General features: G+C 35.4%; 1 protein-coding gene and 1 non-coding gene across 6 annotated transcripts in view; both read right to left on the bottom strand.

The window, feature by feature from the left end:
* The window catches only part of TMTC2 (transmembrane O-mannosyltransferase targeting cadherins 2), a 389,135-nt gene that overhangs the window by 166,902 nt on the left and 198,517 nt on the right, over positions 1–23,716 (bottom strand). For all 5 annotated transcript variants that reach the window (XM_025439558.3, XM_035698840.2, XM_049094600.1 and 2 more), the window contains one exon: positions 8,027–8,141. In XM_025439558.3, coding sequence (XP_025295343.3) covers positions 8,027–8,141 — 115 coding nt within the window. The remainder of the gene's footprint in view (positions 1–8,026; positions 8,142–23,716) is intronic.
* On the bottom strand, positions 11,405–11,552 carry LOC112654896 (U12 minor spliceosomal RNA). Its single transcript, XR_003133451.3, has one exon. It is a non-coding gene; the product is annotated as a U12 minor spliceosomal RNA (small nuclear RNA).

Below are 23,716 nucleotides of genomic sequence, written 5' to 3'. Positions count from 1 at the left end.
AAACCATTCTATTGGGCATTTATTAATTCTTCTATGTACAGTGTCAATAGGAACAATTTAATGTGAATCCGAATGGGGAGGATCATGCAAATTCTGACACACCTGCACACACAGATATTTAAAAATCAATGGTGACACATACATGTAGGGGGAAAATGTTAAAATATATATATGTATAAATGCATGTATAAATGTGAAAAATCTGAAAAGATATATCACAGAGCAGGGAAAAGGTGGGTAAAAAAAATGCAATTAGATGGGACACCTGGGTGGCTCAGCGGTTGCATCTGCCTTTGGCTCAGGATGTGATCCTGGAGTCCTGGGATCAAGTTCCACATCAGGCTCCCTGCATGGAGCCTGCTTCTCCCTCTGCCTCTCTCTGTGTCTCTAATGAATAAATAAAATCTTTAAAAAAAAAAATGCAATTAGAAACTTTTAAGCTTTCCTCCATATTCTTCAGGACTGTTTCAACATTTTACAACAAAATTATATTTCTGTATTGATTGGTGAAAGTTATCAATTAAAACAAAGTATGCAGTTTATGTCAGGCCTTGCTCTTGCCAGGAGAGCAAGAGGGTACCTGTAGCCTACCTCATTCCAGGAATCCGTAAAGAGCCAAATGAATGGTCTATCCAGAGTTCTAGTGACCAGAAGCCAATGAAGTTTTACCAAAAACTTTCTCAGGCTCATTTATTTCACAATGGCAAGCACTTTCAGGCACTCCTGTTTGATGGCTTCTCCCAAATTTTCTGTTTTGGAAGGCCAGTCTGCTTACCCAGTATCCCCTGGACACCTCCCTCCATCCTCAACACACACATATGCCCGCATACATCGTGGGACTTGGCAGGAAGCCCTGTCCTGAACTCCAGCCATTTGGCCAACGGGTCCCTTCCCCCCCATTTCCACCAGTTCTCCTTCCATGGGCTCTTCCTGCCTTATTTGCAAACTTGTTCAAGAACAGCTCAGTCTTGTCAGAGAGTCGCACCGCGTCTACTCTGTAATCTCGGATTCTTCTCTCCTCTCAAGGGTTCTCCAAACCTGGCCTTGAATAAACAAATAAATCTCTCACTAGAATCTGATCTATAGTGACAACTCTGCACTCCACATTTCCCTCACTGCGATACCCTCTTAAATTACTTCCTCCTAAGAATTCTTGGCAGCAGGAGATACATAAACTCATTGAAATTCTGTGTAAAAATTTTGGCTTCTACAAGTAGCCTTTTACCTGATTGCTCCTCCACGAGAAACTACTGTCTGATTTCTCCCAGACTGAAGCTTTCGATGGGCAGCTGTTTGTGGCTGAATTCTAGCTCTCCTCCAAAAAGAGATGTTGAGGTCCAAACCCCCAAGACCTCAGCATATGACGCTATCTGGAGACAGGATCACCGTACATGTAAATTGTTCATTTAACAAAAGTGAACTCCCAATCCAGTAAGACTCGTACCCTTAGGTGAAGGTGGAGATAAAGACCCACAGGGAGAGCACCTGAAGACAAAGCAGAGGCTGGAGCTCTCCAGAGGCAAGCCACAAAACGCCCAAGAATGCCAGCAAACCACAGGACAGAAGCAAGGAAGGGTTCCCTTACATGTTTCAGAGGGACCATGGCGCTGTGGATACCTTAATTTCAGAATATTAGCCTCCAGACCTGTGACAAAATCAATTTTGATTGCTTTTAGCCACCTCCTTATAGTGCTTTATTATGGCAGCTCTAGGAAACTGATACACGAACCAATCATAATATAAATGTGTTTGCTTCTGAAATTGCAAGAAAAGGCAACTCTAGATGTCTAATTCAAGAAGCCTCCTTGTGACCCAGAATCATTTCGTGTTAATGATTAAAATACCCCTTTACAATTCCAAGAATGAGGTTATCCAATACCCATTACTGATCTTTATCACTAATACTGATAAACAGGATCTTCTCTGCTCCGATATAGATTTCATAACTCAATTATAAAATCAACAAATACAGTAAGAACTGTTTACATATGAAGAGATACGATGACCAATAAGAAATTGCCATGACCTCATGAAAATGAATGTGACTGGAAATGACCACTATGCTTCAATATTAAATATGGTATTGCTATTAACTTTGGACGGGTATGCTTTACATTACAGAAGTTATGTATTTATTCCTAGTTTATTATAAGTCTTATCTATTTATAAGTTTATTTGTTATTTATGAAGCAGATGTTGATCAACAGCCTTCTTGGCATTTCTAGAGATGATCATTCTTTTCTCTTCTGACTTTTTTAAATTGAAACAGTACAATAATTGAATTGTAGTACTGAATACTCCCTATAAATCTTAGAATAAATTCCACCTGATAGAGATGTTTTAATCTTTAATATACTGCTACACCAACTACATTAATTTTAGGATATGTATACATTTATATTCACAAGTATAACTGGCATTTCTGTTATTTTGTTGTTTGTTTGCTTTTGGTATCTACTTTTGTTTTTTGTTTTCTGAGAGGTTTTTAGTTTTTGATGTTGTTGTTATTATTGTCATTATTCTCCTTTTTTTTTTTTTTTTTTTGGTGTCAAATACAGTCAGACTTGTTGCCATCAGTTTATCTAGCTTCACAAAGATAAATGAGAAGTGTAACTGAGACAAGAAAAATCATTTGATTGACGACTTAATAGGACTCACTTGGCAAAAGCCTTAACTTGTTTCCTTGTGGAGAAAATTCTTTAATATAGGTTTTCAAATTTTTTCCAAGGTTTTGATTCAAATTGCCTACTTCTTCTTGAGTTAATGTTGATCACTTACATTTTCTCAGAAAGGCATTCATATCATAAAGATTTTCAGATGTATAGCCAATGTTTTATTTTAAGCTTCCATCATCTGGCTGTGGCTACTGTCTCGTTCTCTATGTTAAATACTTGAGATTTTCTAGTTTGTCTTATATTACCCTTACCCTAGAAATTGTTTATTTTTTTTTAAAGATTTTTAAAATTTATTTGAGAGAGAAAAAAAGAGCACATGAGCAAGGGAGGGGCAGAGAGAGAGGGAGAAGCAGACTCCCTGCTAAGCAGGGAGCCCACCATGGGGCTCAATCACAGGACCCTGAGACCATGACCTGAGCCAAAGGCAGACCCTTAACTGACTGAGCCTCAGGTGCCCCAGAAATTGTTGATCTTTCAAAGAACATTCTCTTATATACTTAATCATTACTTCCCACTGTTTCTCTATATTCGATTTCATTAACATTTTCTTTTTACCTCCTTAAATTATTTTAATGCTCCTTTCCTAGCTTCTCATATTAGATGATTACTTAGGTTCTGACAACACAGAACAAAATTGACAACTTACAGTGGCAAAATCTCTATTATCCACAGAAATGATCCCCTCTGTTTATGTAAGATAATCAAGAATTGATTAAACCACATTAATTTATTATCAGCACTCTGAAATCTAATATCTAATGAAATATTCAATGCTCTATTGAATTACTTGTTTAAATATCATTTGAAACAGACTGCTAGGACAAATCTATAACAACAATGAAAGAACAATGAGTATTTTAGAGGCTAGAAATCAATTATACTTCAGATGTAGTGAGTAGTGCAGTTAAAAGGTTGAAAGTCGACTATATATTTATAAAATTTGACAGTATGAATCATCAAGCAATGGCCTATCTACTTTGTCACTGAAATTTATTATACATGAAAAAAGAAACCAACATCATACCACAGATCTGTTAAACTGGTCTTAAAATTACTTGTGTGAAGTACTGGATTTTAATAAATATGGCGTTATGAATAAAAGGCTGAAAATAGGGCTATTCAATAAATGCACTATATCTATTGCTTTTCCGAATAGAATGGGAGGATAATGAAATGGGTGAAGGGGGTCAAAAGGTACAAACTTGTGGTTATAAAATATGTATGTCAAGAGGATGCAGTGTACAGAGTGGACACTACAATTAATAACGATGCGTTGCCCTTTTGAAAGTTGCAAATAGAAATTTGCTAAGTAAAGGCTCTCATCACAAGAAAAAAATTGTAGTAGTGACAGATAACTAGATTTGTGGTGATCTTTTCAAAATGCATATACACACTGAATCATGTCCACCCGAAATCAGTGTGCTATATTTCAATATTAGCTCAATTTTTTTTACAAAGTAGAATTAAGTACGGCTTCAAATTTCACATTACATGATTGTTATCTGTAAGCATGGACTGAAGCCATCAAAACCTTATCACTCACAGATTTAGACAATTTAAGACAATTCCATAGCACTTTCTTTTCGAACTTAGTTCAGTTGTGTAAACTCAGGATCCTTCTAACAAAATTCTATAGCAAACGTTCAGTAAACTTAGCAACTGTCATAAAAAAGAACAACGAACAACTGATACTCTCTATTAGATATAATTTCAAGTACTTTATTTCTCAATGTAAAGGTAGATTGAATTATTTTTTTTTCTGGATTTAAAAGATATATACTGATTTTTCTCCCCCTACACTCTTGGTTTATTTCTGCTAACTTGAGAAGAAATACAATTATTGCATAGATATAGAGTCAGAACATTTTATGTTCAAATATTGGCTACTCTTTTATTTGTGTGATCCAACACAAATTACCTGAGTTTCATTTTCCTCATTTTGTAGGTCTTATTTGAAGACAAGCTGTCATAACATATGTGAAGAACTAAGAGTGCTTGGCATATAGAAGTAATTCAAGTAATTGCTACCAGAGAAAAAAATTAAAATTATTCCATCATTTTATAAATAGGAAATATAACTGTATGCAGGCACCTCTCAGATATAACTTGATACTAATTCTGCAGAAAAATGTTCTAAAAGTTTTAAAATCTCATAATGTTCTCTAAACTTCTAATATAACCACATATCAACTGTATTATTGCTTACCTAATATTTTTCCAAATCATTTTTTCTTCTCTCCTCACCTAGAACATTTAGATGCCTAATTATATTTTAAAATTATAAACAGAAAAATAAAATCATAGGGATTACTTTAAAGATTATTTCTGACCTCTTCGAATCATCCTGTGTCTGGCCAATGGTGGTGGACCTCACTTTACTAAGCATTGTTTTGAAGCTACATAATAATGTGCATCTATCTATAGATTATTTTTCTAGTAAAAACTCCTAATAACGTGAAATTTTTTTTCGGTAATACTATTTTCACTATAGTGAAAATAACATATATATCTTAAAAGAAACCTTTTTGTCAGATAGTCTCTAAATGGTCCAAGAATAAACTTGGCTTCTATGCTAACTCTGTAAATAAATAGGAAAAACAAAACAAAAAATATAAGTTTGCTCATGGGGACATGTGATATCAGACACATTTATAAATATTATGGGATGCAAAATATCTGTCTTTGTGGTATATTTTATTAATAATTGATTAAAAACCAATGAAGAATTCACCTATTTTGAAATATAATTACTTAGTATCAGAATTCTATCAACCACCTGGGCTTTATAATCCAATATTTTAAAATCAATGGTAACATTTCTTATGAGATCTAAACCTCTCCATTTGAGCTAATAATTAAGTGTAGTTTAAAAAAACCTGCAAAAAAAAAAAACAAAAATAAAAATAAAAAAATAAAAAACCCTGCTAAATTAGTAAAAATATTTAGAACTATTTATGGCTTTTACACTACATCTCATTTATAACTAAGAAAAAACACTGGGTGGCTCAGTGGTTGAGTGTCTGCCTTCCCAGGGTCCAGGGATCAAGTCTCACATCAGGCTCCTCACAGGGAGCCTGCTTCTCCCTCTGCCTAGGTCTCTGCCTCTCTCTATGTCTCTCATGAATAAATAAATAAAATCTTAAAAAAAAAAAAAAAAAAAAAGAAGTCATCTTGTTAATAACCACTTCTCCAGCAAAGATTTTTTTATTCAGGTTTGGGGAGGTCTATCCATGTATCCATGCCATAATAATTCAAACATATGACCACAGAGGAAGTCATAAGATACAGGTTTTAAGTTACACGTAAAGTGTATTTGTCTAATTGAATAAATTTCTCTTCTCAGCAAAGAGTAAGCCTAGATAGACACATTTCCTTTTCTTTCAACCCATGCCAGATATCACCAGGAGGTTGGTAACCTTAAACCACTGGCTATTGGTAAGAGAGAGAAAAATAAGCTTAGTAAAGAAGTGTGAGTTGAATGGGCACCAGAAGAAAACTGGCATCCCATATTGGAAGACAAGGGGTCCCTTTGACGATGCTACTTTCAGATAAAAAAAAAAAAAAGAACATCTGTTCAAATTTATCAAATTGATAATGTCCTTTTTTCATGAAATAAAAATACTATTTTTTAATTTTTTAATTTTTTTTGAAATGAAAATACTATTAATCAGTAATATATAATAATGCATTACTTAGATGAAGAGGACATAGGGAAAGCCTTTGTAGGAGTATCTAAATATTCGAGTAAAAAAAAAAAAGGATGGAAAAAAATTATTTCAGGGAAAATGGTAATACACATGGTGAAGCATAAAACAGCAGAAAGTGAGACTCAGGGATTATTCAAACTGGAGAGGGTGTTTTCCCCCCGCTGAAAGCATTCCTAGTAAAAAAGAGAAAATTAAACACTATGCAGATCAACATGAAACTCATGCTGATTTAATTTAGACCATAGCCCAGGAGATGGAGATCCTGGTGTTAAAGTCTACGATCTGAATACAAGGTAAATGTAGGAATAGGAAGTTAAAGTGAGCTCATCCTGTCTGCTTTCCTTTAAAATCTACATTTTTAAATTTTTATTCATTTTTAAATTTTATTTCTATCTGCTCTTTTAGATTTAGCCTACAAAAGATTTAGATGCAACCAGAACATAAACATGTAGTACAAATTAAGTTGCCAAACTAGTTTGACACTATCAATATAACATCCATTAAAACTTAGGCAATAGACTTCTTACTATGCCTGGTCCCTTCCTCCAGGGACTTGTTTCCCCTCCAAACTAGTCCAACTTTGGAGGCCCTGCCAAAGGAGGTGTCTTACTGCCCCTTCTATCCCATGGTTCACTCGAGAGGGCACGTGACCCCAGAAGGGCCATTCAGAGACCTTTCCTGGGATTGAGACACCAATGCAACTCCTTCTGAGACTGAAGGGTCGGTATATTATACACATAAAGTTATAGGAGTCATCTTTCCAATTGATATAGACAAAATCCCACAGAGAATGGAGGGAACCCAAAGGAAATCACAGACGCAAAATGTAGACAAATTTCTGAAATATAAAGCACCTGCATCTAATCGTGCCTACATTTAGTCAACCCCAGGAATTTTCAATTATAGGAGTTAATAAATTCTCTTTTGTGTTTAAGCAAAGTTAGACCAAGTTTCTATTACTTGCAAACAAAAAAGCGTCGTAAATATAAGAGACAAAGGAGAGATCTGGGTTTTGCAATACTCATTAATACCTTACTGTACTCCCTAGGGCTCTCCAATCAAACAACAGCCAATTTTTCCTGTAGGGATTTTTCTAATCTGACACACACAAATAGCCTAAATTATCCCATTCCCCTAACTTAATTACCAGTACCTTTCGGGGAGGGGAGAGGTGGGAGGTGATGGTGAAACCACATTATCGTATTTGATAACTTCCCAGATTTAGTACACGTTCTATATACACTTCGACACAAACAGTTCTTTCACAGAGGATAAGATCTATTATTAATGAAAATATTAATTACATGAAGTATTATACATAGCAATCTTATTTTCTAATTCCAATTAAGTATTAACGGTACTTAAAAAAAAAAACTAAAAGCATTCAAACCAATTTTTAGGTTATAGGGCACAGTACATCAAAAACTCAACCATACTACATCAATATACACGGATATTCATGCCAAAGCCCCCAAACAAAGAAATCACAGATACCATTCACCTACTAGTCTCACGGGTGTGATTAATGAAAAGACTATTTCAGAAAAACAGCTATCATCATTTCCATTTCCAGCAGTTAAATCAATAGTCTTTCACCACAGGTTTCAAAGATGAACCAAACCAGAGAAAGTAATGCATACTCACAAATTATAAAGCATGTCAGCCATGTTGCTACGGTAGTACAAAGCATTTCTATAGGCTCTTTCAGCTTCAGAAATCTTGCTCTGACTCTTCAGAACATTTCCAAGGTTACCCCATGCTGCCAAGAAGAGAAAGAAGTATTCAGGCTGAGCGTCAATCCAATTATACATGACATAATATCAGGCCATCAGGAAGTACCACAGGGAGAGAAAAACTTCATAAAACATTTCTAAGATGGAAAATTTATTTCCTTTTTGCTCCAACATTTCATCAAGCCAGGAGATTAAATACAATCAAAGTCTTAAAAAAATTAAAGTAATTATTATGTCTCAAAGCTGATACACGTATGCAGTTCATCATAAGGCCAAGAACAATGTTATCTTAAGATCACCTACAAAGACTTCGTGCTCTTTCAAATTTCAGTAGAGGTCCTTGTGGCCTGAAATTATGGTGTCCTTACTGAACCAGAAACTGTAAGAAATCATCTTAAAGTAAGCAAAGATTTCATTCAAATATGATAAAACTGATAGATGACATAGAAGATCATGATAAAAAGCAAGATAACTAAGTTCAAAGCAACAAAGAGCCTTAGTGGTAAAAAAAACATCATAGTGGTAAAACATTGTACTTCTTCAAATAGTTAAATATATATGGTTTATTCAGATATAACGTTCTTTTATATCTTCCCTGCTAATAAATCTATTTGTAGGAAAACCACTCTGTTCGTATTTTTATACATTTTTTTTAAGATTTTATTTATTTCTTTGAAACAGAGAATGTGTGTGTGTGCACAAGCAGGGGGGAAGGGGCAGTGGGAGAGGGAGAAGCAGAGGGAGAAACAGACTCCTTGCTGAGCACAGAGCCTGATGGAAGAAGGCTCGATCACAGGACCCCGAGATGATGATCTGAGCTGTTCAGACATTTAACTGACTGAGCCACCCAGGCACTGCCATATATAATGTTTAAATAATATCTGTAATTTCTGTATGCTCTTTATTTTTCACCCCAAATAATCATGATTTCTCAACATTCAAAAGACCAGATACACCATCAGCAACTCTCTGTATAGCATGGCTCTCAAGCCAACCTAGTCCTCAAACTTGGATATTTCTGCTGTCTTCCTTCCTAACCACAAGGAGATGTGTTATCGAGTCCTGAAACCAGAGTCCTTACCAGATAGAAGAGGTGGATGAGAAGGAAGTTTATGTGCATCAAGACATTTTTACTTGAGTAATTACTGATTGTATCTGAAGAATGAAAGGGGCTGGGGGAGGTATCAATTTTTAATGCATAAAAATGTATATAATCTTTCAACACCAAAGTTGCCTGTGTGCCCTGCTAATTTAACACTGTGCCTTAATTTACTCATCTGTAAAATAGGAAAAATAATTAGTATTTCGTGGGTTTTGTGATGAGGATTAAATGAGTTAATATATGTGTAAGGTGTTAAGATGGTGACTGCCATGTGGCAAACACTCAACAAATATTTGCTATTATCATCAATATTATTGTGATTGATGCTTTTGCATTTTATAATGTCAAGCATCACTTATAGAATATCAAATATAATGAAAAACTGAATCCCTGAATTGAAAGATACAATTTAGTTTTAAAATATTGTCAAATTAGTTTAAAAATTCAAATACCAAATTTCATAATAGAAAATACAAAGTAGCAGGGAAAGCATATAGTAAATTATAATTATCTTCAAACTTAATAGGCATAATATCACATGTATCTTCTTTATCACATGTGTTTTATATCCATTCAGCCCTCCTTCCCTGTCACCAACATTATCAAATTAATAAAGTAGGGCGCTATGGAAACTTCTAATAGCCAGTTGTTTTCAACCCACTTCACCTCTCCAAAAGTTCTGCTTTGATTGTGGCATTACTAAATGAAATTATACTTACATTAAATATTATTTCATCTAACCCATAGTCTTAAAACACAGAAGCTCAGAAAAATATAACAGCCACGAACTGCTCTGAATATTTTAAGTCATATTTCCAGGGAAAACAGGTTGACATTTTCTTCAGGTACTTATATGTCAGTTAAATAATGACATAACAAGTGTTTCTCTTTTTAATAGTCAACACAATATAGTCATATTTAGAATATATGCTTACTGAGTTGTTCATTTATTCGCTCATATACACTTCCAATTATTAAACTAATACTGGCTAAGCATCTACTGGTGCTGGCAAGTTCATTAGGGGCCAGGCACTTAGGCCTTGTACTTATATACAAGTTCTCATATAGGCACAGCTTATGTTTGAAGTGGGAAGTAAAGTGGAGTGGGGTTGGAATGGAACCACACAATAGAATAAATGAGTTAACTTGAGATAATAGTTAAGTGCTAATGGTAAGCATTAACAAAAAAGCAAGGTGGAGTGAATGTGGCTAATTTTTATAGGAATATTTTAGAAACAGAGAAATGGATGTGATGTCTAAGGACTAAAAGATAAGAAGCCAGCCTTGCAAAGACTGGTAATGCTAGGTAAGGGGAATAGTAAAAGCAAAGGATCTAAGGCTCCTCTGGAACAGGCAGCAGAGGAGATGGTTATTTCAAAGTGAGAATACAACTCAGAATTAAAAATCACTGGCAAGGTTATCTGAGGCAAAGCCACAATATGATACTAAGTGTCTTATCTTTGGTCCAATGAAAAGACTCTTACATCCTTATGATTTGGTCATTGCCCTGGGTGACTAACAAGCGAAGAACATTCCCAAATTAAGCATGTATTTTAAAAACAATTTTACCTACTTACGGATGAAAGAGGAAGGAAGGAGGAAGTGGTGGGAAGAGGAAGAAGGGTAGACCTTTGATGCTCTGAACTCATCAGAAACTCACCATCAAGCTATTTTTTTTCTACTGTACATCCACTTTCTTACAGACTACCAACTTGGGACAAGGTTACTTTGAATCCATGATAAGTGAGACAAAGCAAGATTACTTCATGATTTTGCCAAATACAAAAAAGAAAAAGGCCACTGTACAACCCACAACATACCAAACATCCTTCTCTCTTGCTGAATGAATGACTCCTTTATCCAGTCATAGAACTGTTCCAGCATCCAATCTAGAGAAAAACTCTGCTTCCTCAGACTCTTTCCCAAATCACCCAAAGTTCAAATTCTATGATACACAATCTCAGAATCCCCATAGTGTCGTGTTCCCTCAAGGAAAGTAGTAATTAAGCCAAATTCTTTTCTATCAGTGTGTTCCTGAATGTCTTTGGCTGAAAGGCATTGACAGTGAGGATTTCATCATATTGAAATATGGAAACAATTCATTTTCAAAATTCCCCCTGCCTTGTTCTTTTTCCCCACGCTTCTTTATTACCTTCATACCAGTCTACTCTGTGTTAAAGGGGAACTGGGGCAGCTGGCGACTCCCAGGATCCAGCAAAGTATGCAGGTCACTTAGGGGCCACCTTTATCAGCTCAAAAATTCATCTCACATTAGCAGTGAGCATTCAAGTGTCACCCTGAATCATTATTTTTCTTAATCATAAGTTTAAGGCATCAAAATCCCTTTTTTCTCATAATTGTTGACAAAAATACAGTATTGCATTTACCAAAATATATCTTGGGTTTTTTTTTTAAGAGCTGTCAAAACTTAGACTAAAATTGTTGCATACATTTTTTAATTTTATTTTTGTTTTGTATGAAAACTGCTGTTACTATTTCCTGACTTTCAAATTTAAATGTGATTGATTCTTGCATCCATTCTACAAAAACTCAATGCTAACATAAAGATCAATTCTAAAAATATTAAACTACCCTACAAAATAATGATCTAAAATTTAAAAATGCCACTGGCAGTCAACTAAATAGTAATTCTTGTTCAAAAAACTATTCATTGGGCAGACCCGGTGGCGCAGCGGTTTAGCTCCGCCTGCAGCCCAGGGCGTGATCCTGGAGACCCTGGACCGAGTCCCACGTCAGGCTCTCTGTATGATGCCTGCTTCTCCCTCTGCCTGCGTCTCTGCCTCTCTCTCTCTCTCTGTCTCTATGAATAAATAAATAAAATCTTTAAAAAAACTATTCATTTATCATATTTCAATGAGAAAACAAAAAAGCAAAAAAAAAATACTGAATTAAAAAATGATTTAAGATTTAGCAACCATACATGTGGTTTAGAGAAAAACATTAAAGTGAATTACAGAAAGTACATCTTAAAATGGCTAATTTCACATCTATATATTTATCCTATAGAATTAATCAGTGTGGCTATGGGGTTTTTCTTCTATTACTTAAATTTGATCACATCAACCAACTTTTTTATACCAGACCAATTTTTAAATCTAGCTAGTCTAATTGAAAGTATCCAAACCAAAACTTGGAAATATGGAGAAATATCCCAAGACTCATGGGTGGGATAATTCAACATGATAAAGATGCCAATTCTCCAAAATTAATCTATAAATTCTATGTAATTTCAATCAATATTTTCACATTATTAATAAACTCAAAATTTTTTTCTAAGCATAATACAAGTGAAATATAAAACTTGATTTTTATACCATATTTACCATATACAAAAGATTAAGTTCCAGATAGTTTTAAAAATTAAATGTGAAAAGGTAAAGCTAACAAAAGTATGTAGGAAAATATCTCTGTGGGAGGAAAAGACACTTCTTAAAAAGACCTCCAAGTATAAGTCAAGCGGTTTAAAAAAATAATGAATTTGAGTATCTTAAAATTAAAGACTTCTAGTTATTGAGGGATAATATGGACAAGGCTAAACATGCATTAATACACTACGAGAAGATACTTCAAACATGTAAATAAGGGACTATACTTAGAAGAAAAAACTAACACAGCAACCAGAAAAAGATAAGAAATCCAATGGGGGGGGGATGGGCAAAGGATATGAACAAAAATGAAAACAAAATAAATAAGTTAAAGCATTCTAACAAATATTCAAATTCTTTAGTAACCCAGAGAAACACAAGTTATGACAATGAGATTTGAGATTGGCAATATTTAGAAAACGGGATAATGCCAAGTACTGGTGGGGTTGTGGGGGAAGGCCCTGTGTACTCTTTTTTTTTTTTTTTTTTAATTTTTTATTTATTTATGATAGTCACAGAGAGAGAGAGAGAGAGAGAGAGAGAGAGGCAGAGACACAGGCAGAGGGAGAAGCAGGCTCCATGCACTGAGAGCCCGGTGTGGGATTCGATCCCAGGATTCCAGGATCACGCCCTGGGCCAAAGGCAGGCGCCAAACCGCTGCGCCACCCAGGGATCCCGGCCCTGTGTACTCTTAGTGGCCCTGTCAGCCTGGGACCCATCCTGTTGTGCCATCTGAGAGAACTCAGTCCAATCAACAAGAGTCACTAAGCCCCAGATAAGCCCTAACCAGCAATCTCACTCCTAGAGAAATTTTCACCTAAGGGAACATGTAAAAAGGTATTTAATGCAAGCCTCTTAGGGTTGGCTGATAGTGGGAAGCGATCAACATGTCCATCATGAAAGTACCATGTAGGACATAACATTTTATGGATTACTATGCAGAAGTGAGGCTCCACAAATCCCCTGTAAACAATGTAACATAAATGGACCTTAGATACCTTTAGAAAAACTCACAATATTAGAGGCATTTTGTGTCACCACACTGACTACAAATATTATGAATTAATTTCCATTCAAAATATCACTACACATTTTACAAAGATAAATTATAAATCTAAGGATGCAAACCAAGTACATTAGAGCAGTTGTCTATGGTGCAAAGAAAGGGGAAATGAAATTAAGAGTAGAAATAAAAGGGTAAGAATAGAGATAAAAGAATAAACACATGAATAAAAGAGAGGAAAGCTTCAGGGATCATCCTGGCCATGAATGTAGGAATATAATTAATCTAACTGTCTGCAACTGGGTTTGGGGAGGGAGGCAACACAAGGGAAATGGAAGGGAGGGGAGGAAAGGAAAGGAGAGAGAAGAAAAATTAAGGTCACATCCCACATTCTTTTAAAATAGAGTGGGGTTACCCTATATCCCACTTAAGGAATAAAGGGTTTTAAGAGTCCCTAAACTTTTTCTCGTACTAAGACAATCAGAAACAGATGTTTGGGATTATCTTCAAATTTTCACTTGGTAATTACACTTTGAAGCAATAGAACAAAGATCTTATATTTTCATTAATATTTAATGTTACTTTTTTTCTTTTTTACATTTTTAGGCCTATACATTTTAGCGATGCATTCATTTCATAAATGTACTTTTTCTAAAGTACAGTTTTACTAGAATAAAATCTCTGAAATTCATCCAAGAAGTGATGATGAAAACTAAAAAAAATCAATGTTTTTAAAGTCCATAGTTTAATAGACAGTGTGAGCACATGAATCCAATTCACACTTTAAACTCTGAAAATAAATATAATAAAGCTCTGATCTAAAGTTCAAAAAAAATGCAATTAGTTTATTCTAAGATCTCGATGTAGTTTTTAAAAGTCCTTCCCTGTAGCGTCTGAAAATATTCAGAGTATTCATTTTATTCTTGTTGTTTTACAAAATTTGTATTTTAAGAAGCTGCTCTCATTTGAGGGCACTGCTATCCCATCTCATGTCCTCACCTTCCAGCAGCAGGAGCCATGGCAGAGGAAAGAGTGGAGAGAGAAAAGTGGTACAGAAGGAATTTTTTTAAAAAAGATACTTTTTTATAATAATAAAAATAGCAATAGTGCCTTCACTTATTTAAAGCTTACTATACTACGCTTGACAGTGTCCAGAACTTAGCCTAATAAAAAACCTTTGAGTTATATGACTATACCCATTTCATTGATGACAAAAACAGAAGTTAACTCCCCAAGTAGCAAAAAGGTACCCACAAGGAAGGTCCAGATTGTTTCCAGGCATCAGGTAAAGCTAACTCACCCTCTCAAAACTGAGTTTGAATACAAAGTAGGCTAGCATATTATTATAACACCCAATATTTTTATGTATTTAATGGAGGGACCAGAGCATAATATGAAAACAAATTATTCAAATGAGTCATCCCCTCAGAACTGCTAGGGGCAAAACAAAACCAAAAACCTCTAGAAACAACAAAATAACGCTAACCTGTACCCAGATTTCATACTGTATTTTCCCCACCACAGAAAAAGTAATGCCAAACAATATATTATGTGTTTTACATTTCTTTGGGAATGTAATTTTAAATGTCACATTTTCCAGTTAACTCATTGGAAATAGAACATACTCTGTATAAGCAAAAGGTGGTTGCTCAGAGATGCAGGGGACTTCAACACATTTATCAAGATCTTGTAAGTGCCCTGAAGATGTCTTGCATGGAAGAGAGATTTTGCAAAGCATTGTTTAACAAGTACATGATTTATTTCCTAAGACAAAGCATGTATGATGATCACATGAAGGGAGAGCAGTTACTGCTACGTCTTAACTGAATAAGCTTTGAAAAATCTGATCTATGAAGTTATTTTATTTCCAAAAAGAAAACAAATTTTTTTTCTGCTCAAATATCAGGAAGTGAAGTAGTAGGAATAACTCTTGTATCTCAAGGGCCCTTCAAAAGGTATCCACTTACGAAGAAACTTGACCTTAATTCACAACGAAAGCTCCTCTTGTACTGAGTCCACAATCTGCCAGTTTATTTTATGTTCTTTGAAAGGCAGAAGAACAATTAAATATTCCCATCTTGCTAAAGTTGTTCTAAAGAGAAAATCAAATGGAAGCTCCCTCTAGAAATGTTAAATGATCCTACAGCAATACCTCCAACTTTTTTTCAAAGCCCTCATTCAAATACATAGCATGGCTAAGTTCACAGACTAACTTCAAACTTATCCTATTGCAATTCCCTTCCTCTTCCTGTATTTCACAAAATCAATGCAGGGCGATTTGAGCAATTTTTTTTTTCAAGGCTATTTTCACTTTAGACTAAAAGTTTGAAGACATGTATATTTACCTACTATTAAAGTTAAAGTAATTTTCTTATGATTTTGGAAGATGCTCTTCCAAAAATTAGCAAAGTTGAAGGACTCTCAATATTACTATTTAAATTGAAGCCCCTTAAAATAAATAAATTAATTAATTAAAATAAAAAATAAAATAAATAAAATAAAAATAATAAAATAAAAAATTGAAGCCCCTTACCCTTCAGGTCTACCTAAGCGATCCTGCCTGAGGGTGATCACACCAGCATTTCCATTGCACTGGTGCACTGAATGCAGACACCACATCAGGAAGGACTCTCTCACTTTTGGCTTCTGCCCTCAGTTTTTTATTTTTGCCTTAGAATTTTCATGCAGGCCTTTACTTATATCACCATCTTGAGTTCTATGTAAGGGTCTGGCAATCCTGAAACATCTAACTGCACTAAAAAGGTGATAAATCCTGAATTTTGTTTCCTTCAAACATGAGTCACTTGTTTTAATCAGAATGCTACCACCAAACAAGGATTCAGAACTGAAATCTCATCAAAGAAAAGAAACACATGCATGTCTAATGTGTTTGTTAAGAATTATGTCTAATTCGGATTCTAGGCTTTTTTTTTTTTTTTTAAGATTTTATCTATTCATGAGAAGCACAAGAGGAGAGAGAGGCAGAGACACAAGCAGAGGGAGAAGCAGGCTCCATGCGGGGAGCCCAACTCTAGGCCTATTTTAGGCTAAACTTTGTGTACATGTGAATTCTTTTAATCCACATAACACAGGAGATCATCACGCAGCTGACACTAGTTGAGGAAACTGTGCCCCTCGGAGAAGTGACCCATAGAAACCAACCCACAGAAACCAAAAGCAGTGTGTGCCTCTTTCCAAGGCCTTTGGCATCACCTGGACTGTAGATGTGTTCCTGAAAATGGTCTTATCAAAGATATAACTTAGTTATCATTGTTAAATCATAAAGGTTGATTATGTTACACTTTCTCATTTTAATGGAGAGAGAAAAAAAAAGAAAAAAGCGGAAGGAGAAGAAAAAAAGAGCCGCTAACTTCCTGGAACTTAAGACAAATGAATGTTGTTCTTTTTAACTACACTCCTTCTGTTAGTAAAGCTTGTAAGGGGGTCAACGTTTGTAGCCTGGGCTTTTTGCTAATTATTTGATAGTCACTTCATATGACTCCAGGGATATAAAAGCCCTTATAAACCGTAAGAATTTATTTTTCCTAAAGTAATGAAATCTTGGATTATTACCAAAAAAAGAACATACTGTTAAGTGGGTAAAAGAAAAGAAAGGGTCTAGTTAAAATGTCAAGTGAAATAAGTAGACATAAAGATTATGATTCATGTGATACCAGAATACATATATTATATACTTATATGTAATTCTAATTAGAGCAATTTTATAATATGCAATTACTTCTCTTGGTTCTGTATCTTTGGTTAGTCCAGATGGACTTGAAACTAAATTTATTTTCTTATTAAGGAAATTAAGTACTGAAAACGACAAGGTAACACTTGTATGGTAAGATTGTCTTGGAAACACTGTCACTCACTATAATATCTACGTGCACACTGCAATATCCACATACGCAATTCAGTGCAGGTGTTCTGTTGCTGTTTTAACACATTTGGGGTTCTTCTTCAGCATTTCAGCATCTGTAATCTCTACCATATTCCTGACTTTGACAATGAGCCACCACCACATCCATAGTCCAGAGTCTGCTACCAGTACTGCTCATGATCTGTGGTGTTGGGTCTCCCCTGAACCTGCCTTCATTCATTAACCTCTCATCTGTGGTTGGAATCTTTCCCATGGATTCTCCATTTAAACAAAACAAAAAAATCTGCTCCATATCTCCTTTTCTAATTGCAATATGTTGTCTGCAAAATTTCAGATTAACCCACGGTAATACATAATAGGACAGTAAATACAACTGCATTTACAAATGTAATGACTGGCCAAGGGGAAACAATTTGGAAGCACCTGTGCTTCTCCTCAAATCCCACAAACAGACCCTTTTCTGCCTATCACACTGTTAAAAGTGGACAATAAGACACCTAGTGAATATGTGAGTGGCATACCGCATAGAGTGACCCTATTTATGGACATACCAATTCAGTGGGGGCTATTTAGAAATTCCTCATTATCTGGCTAATCTCTCACAAAGTCAGACTGAGACCATTAAGTTGTTCAATGGGCACCTTCAGACTGGTGATAAAATCCAACAAGTGGCTGAGTTGCTTCTGACTTTACATCAGAAACATAAATGTCCCAAAGAATCCCTTGCTTCTATCATGACTGGTTATCATCTGAATGTGGCCCCGCTCTGAAAGATGAAAAATGCTTAGAAAGGCCAAGAGTTTTTATACAAGTATAGTAGGAGTTCTAAACAACTCCAGGGCTGGGAAACAGAGAATCTTTTTATTATTTTTTAATCCCCGTTGTTCTCTTATAATTCAATCTCATAATCTATCTCACAGTGAATCCCGTCATCAGTGGGAAGAGTCTCTGCCCTCACATGGCCCCAAGTTAGTTTCCTACTATGTGTCACTAAAAGGAACTTTTATATGATAATCGAAACAAAGAATGCTGCTTCTCATTTAACACAGATAAATATACAGTTCCAGAAGTTCCACTTCCCAGCAGTGAAAGGAACCTACTACACACAGCTTGGCGTAGAGCCCAACCCAGCACTTGAACTCACAACCCTGAGAGATCAAGAGCTGAGCTGAGATCAAGAGTTAGATGCTTACCCAACAACTGAGCCACCCAGGCACCCCACACTGAAAGCAATTTTGATGTGGAAATGTAAAATAAAATATCCAAAACCTCAGTTTTAGTACCAATTAGCTCTGGATACACTGAAGTAAATTACCTGTCTCTTTGATCTCTTATCAGCAACAGTAAAGGCAGTAATGTAGCAAACATGAGACGTGGGCCAAACCCTGGGCAAGGTGTGCTACACAAACTCTGTGCCACACAGTGGTATTGCACCCTCACTATACAGACCAGCATCTTGAGGCACAGAAGGGTTGTGACAAGACTATAAATAAGGATAATGAAAACGGCTATTAATGGCCTGGGTTAAGATCAGTGCCCACGCCTACCTCTTACTGCAAAGTCTGCAGTCTTTACTGTGCTGTTTCTCCTTGCACATTCTGCTTCTCCCTTAATTTCTCATCTGTGAAGCAGGTGGAATGATGTTTGCCCAAGTTAAACTCCAGCATAACTGAGAAGATTAAATAACAGATATATATCCTGGAAAGTACATTATAATGGAAAAGGAATGATATTTCATTATCATCCATTAGAAGCATGACCAACTAGATACATACTGTCACAGTACATCCCCTGTATTCAGTATCTCTGGGAGGCCCATTGAGAATTTCATTACCAAGTAAATCCAGGCCAATAAAAACAAACTCAAAGCAGTATTAAATACTCCTAAAGCCAGTTTTAAGGTAAGAAAAATAATGAAAATCCTGAACTTCACATTTTATTAAAAAAAAAAAAACTGCCTCTAAAATAAAAATATAGTACATCTCAAAAATAGTGTATCGGAAAAAAAAAAGTATATCGGGACACTCTACATTAGCCTCTGTATGTTAGTTTTTGACAGTCACTTTTATCAACTCAGCAGCTAGAGTTAAACACAGCAAAAGCAGTGTTAATACTAGATAAAAGGGATTGAAAAACTAATCAAGTTTTAAGAATAAAGTATGTGAGTAAAAAAGATGTATACATGCTAATGAGAAAAAAAGAACAATTATCTACTGAATAACTATACGAAATTTCTAAAAATAAATATTAATTATCTTCGATATATGCACAAATTTGGGCAACTACCATTTGGAAGTATTTTCTCCTGTACTTTAAGCTATTAACAACAGAAAAAGAGGGAGGTTAATTGCCTTTGCCTTTTTTTTCCTGTTACAGGTCATGAGATAAGGATTCTTAGAAAAGGCTACACAGCAAATACTTGAGGCATTTTTACATCACTTGAAAAACACGATATTGAAACAAAGAATGCTGTTTCTCTTTTAACATAATTAAAATATACAATTCAGAAAGTTCTACTTCCAAACAGTGAAAGGAAGCTACTACCCAGATGGGTAAAATAAATAGGAAGAATCAGAAGGGTCAATGCACTAAAATGACCTTATCACATCAATTGAGCAGCACAAGAAAGAGAAGGGCTGGCTTATTCTCCTGAAGCTCTAATCGTAACTAGATGGGGTCACAACAGGGAATTCTCAGAGGCCATTACAGGATCTTTTGCAACAAACACATCCATTGGACACGCATTAGTGATCAATGAACATTACCAACCAGAAGTTATGATTAGATTATGTGGTTTTAGAGACATGAATCTGTGTATTTCGTCCATGCGTCCTAAATAATGATGACATTTGGACTAGTTCCATGTAGGTTGTTTAAAACCCATAGAGAAGCTATATTTTCCTATCAAATAATCAGGATTGAGGTTAGGATACACTTCTCTAAGCCCAACCCTTTAACTTAAAACCTCAAAAGTACATATCTACTCTAGGTTCATTTTGGGAATGAGAACCAGTAGCCACAACCAAAGCATGGTAGGCCTCTGAGCAAAGACCACATAACCTCTTGCTTCTAGAATCATACCACAGAGCAAGGAGGCATGGCACAAGAAGGACTTTAGTGATCATACTACCTGTCCTCAAAAAGTATCTCAAAATCATTGTCCCAATGCGTAACAGCAAAAGCGATTTTAGAATCCTGTACCATTGCTTCCAAGTAATAGAATTTCAAGGGCAAAAGTAGTCCCAAATATATCACTGTGACTAAAGATAAGAAAAATGCAGAGTACAAAGATTTGTACAATATCATTAGCTGTATGTTCATGCTTTCATTACATTAGCCCAGAAACTCATTTCTACTTTAAAATTGTTTTCAACACTCACACAAATACGGACAGTACTATTCAATCTTAACCACTAGATTCAACATGACTTGAAGCCATTCTTGGAAAGTACTCAGTTAATTCAAAAATGGAGTTAAGTACATAAATGAGGTACTGTATACCAATTTTGCAAACCACCAAAGCTTATTTGTTTGTTTTTTAAAGATTTTATTTATTCATGAAAGACATACACACACACACACACACACACACACACACACACAGGCAGAGGGAGAAGCAGGCTCCATGTAGGGAGCCCGACGTGGGACTTGATCCCAGGACTCTGGGATCATGACCTGAGCCAAAGGCAGACGCTCAACCACGGAGCCACCCAGGCGTCCACCAAAGCTTATTTGTAAAACTCAGAGAGTAAGCCAAGTGATAAAGTAAAAACAGATAATATATTAAAATACCAGAGATCTTCTGCTCTTTGCTGGTAGTCTCATGATAAATAATTTGAGAAATTTACCCCCTTTTCCCAAGAGAAGAGACGAAAGAAAAAAATGACTTATTACATTTCCTTATTATAGAAACTCCCAGTTGCAATATGCAGAGCCCCAAACATTATAAAACAGTGAGTTTCCTCTCCCATCCAGGAGAACTACACTCACAGAAAAAAGTGCATTGATACCTCAGTAATCTGTTTTTGTCAAAATGTAACTCTCAGCTGGTGTATTGAATATTTCATCCAGTTCCTTCCTTCCAAACTTAAAATCCCTAGAAAGTTTTCCTAATTAAAATATCTATACTCCTCCCAAAAAAGATATTAATGTTGATATTTTAACATAATATCCCATGGTGCTTTACATAAAAGAATTGAATTAAGCTGTTTAAGATGACTGAATGAACGTTCAGAGTGACAGCTAGTATTACTGGGAATTAGAATCCTAAATGCAAGACACAATAAAGCCTCTAATATAGCTCTGCCCTCCAGAAGGTTTTTTTTTTTTTTTTTAATTTCTCTCTACAATTTAATCAAATCGGATTATGGTTTCTTACTTGGAAAACAATATTATCATTTTTTAAATAAAAACTTTTAATATGTTTTATCCTTATTTAATTTGTAGTAAGCACATAACATGTATATTCCTGCTAGATCCCCCTGGCTGGTAATATACATATTTTAAAATTACAGACAAATTTAATACCAAAATGCAAAGCAAAAAAGATGAGAATTCTAATTTAATACCTGTATGTGGAAATAGGGTTTGCACTGTTTTAACTACCTTCCCAATTGAGTGATATATAAAGTCGTCTACAGCAAAACCTTTTTCAAAAATTATATCACTTGGAACATCTCAGATTTTTTTCATAATCCCTTGAGACTTAACAGAAATTTTCTTTTAAATCCATGATCACTAGTAATAGGTGTACACGTAATAAGGATAAACTAAAAAATATCTATTTGTCTTCTTGAAAATCTGCTCTATCTGCGACATTATCTGTAACTGCCTATTAGAGGAGGAAACAAACATATTTTTACCTTTCCACGTTTCGTAAGAGTCAAACACCTTTAATTTCATTTTGTGTAAGATAGCGCTCTAATACACTTTTTAGCTTACGCTAGCAGCTTGGATCTCTTTCGTTAAAAGAGAATTTAAAATTTCAAAGATACTAGCTATGTCTTTATATTCTTAAGATTTTATTTACTTATTTGAGAGAGAGAGAGAGAGAGTGAGAGAGAAGCCTGGGTGGGGGAGAGGGAGAAGCTGACTCCCGGCTGAGCAGAGAGCCCAACATGGGGCTTAATCCCAGGGCCCTGGGATCATGACCTGAGCCCAAGGCAGATGCTTAACTGACTGAGCCACCCAGGTGCCCTAGTCATTTCTTAACAGGTGCCAGATCTGAAGGTACTTCTTAACCTCCCTTTTCTGGTACTATGGTGGAGTGCAATGTCCAGACATCCCCTCCATGGACAGGAACACATCAAAGTGTTAGATCCAAAAATAAAAATATTTGTTAATGGAATGTATTCATCGGTTGGAAATTAAGGGGAATCCCTAGGTCTGGAAACTGCTTGAAAGCAGGAATCTAGAAGGGTAAACACCCTCTGAAGAGGGCATTCACTCTGCATATGTGACACTATGATGAACGAAGCCTTGGGCTTTAATCAGCTTGAAGCAGAAGTTCAGATTGCAGAAACCACAGAAACTCAAGCCCCCTGAAAGGAAACGGCCTGAAAAGATGACTAGAAGCGATCAAACAAACAACCCCCCTGCCAAAAAAAAAAAAAAAAAAAAAAAAAAAAAAAGATTCAAAGAAGGAGAAGGCAGATGTAACTGTCAAAAATATCTGGACAAACAGGAAAAAAAAAAAAAAAGGAATAAAAAATTCCCTGTGATTCCCTATATGTAAATTCATCTTCACAAAGTTTGGGGCAAAACTACATCTGTTGCTCAAAGCATCTCAAATATGTTTTAAAGTACATTTTGCTGGGAGAACATTATGTATAGCTTTGTGCAAATAAATCTGAAGCTGGTTAAATTGAACAAAATCCAGGGGAAAAAAAATACCAAAATTGATCCAAAAGTAAGTCTTAATGTTTCCAAAATCATGAAAGAAATTATATCGATAGAAAAAATTAAGCGCAGCCAGGTTTGCAGGTAAACTCTACCAATTAGAGAAGAAAAAGGTAACCTCATTTTATATAAAATCCTTCAGGAAACACAAAAGAGGTATACTCCCAAACTGATTCTGAAAGGTCAACTGATTTTGAAACCAGAATATGACACCAGAAGATCAGAACTGCCCATCTCACTCAGGAACATGGGTGCAAAACAAATTTAGAAAAATATAGAAATGATAATACATTATAAGCAATTCCTGGGTTTACTCCAGGAATGCAAAG

This window comes from Canis lupus, chromosome 15 (assembly GCF_003254725.2).
Source record: "Canis lupus dingo isolate Sandy chromosome 15, ASM325472v2, whole genome shotgun sequence".
In the NCBI taxonomy this organism is placed as follows: domain Eukaryota; kingdom Metazoa; phylum Chordata; class Mammalia; order Carnivora; family Canidae; genus Canis; species Canis lupus.
This window is presented reverse-complemented; position numbering and strand designations above follow the sequence as displayed.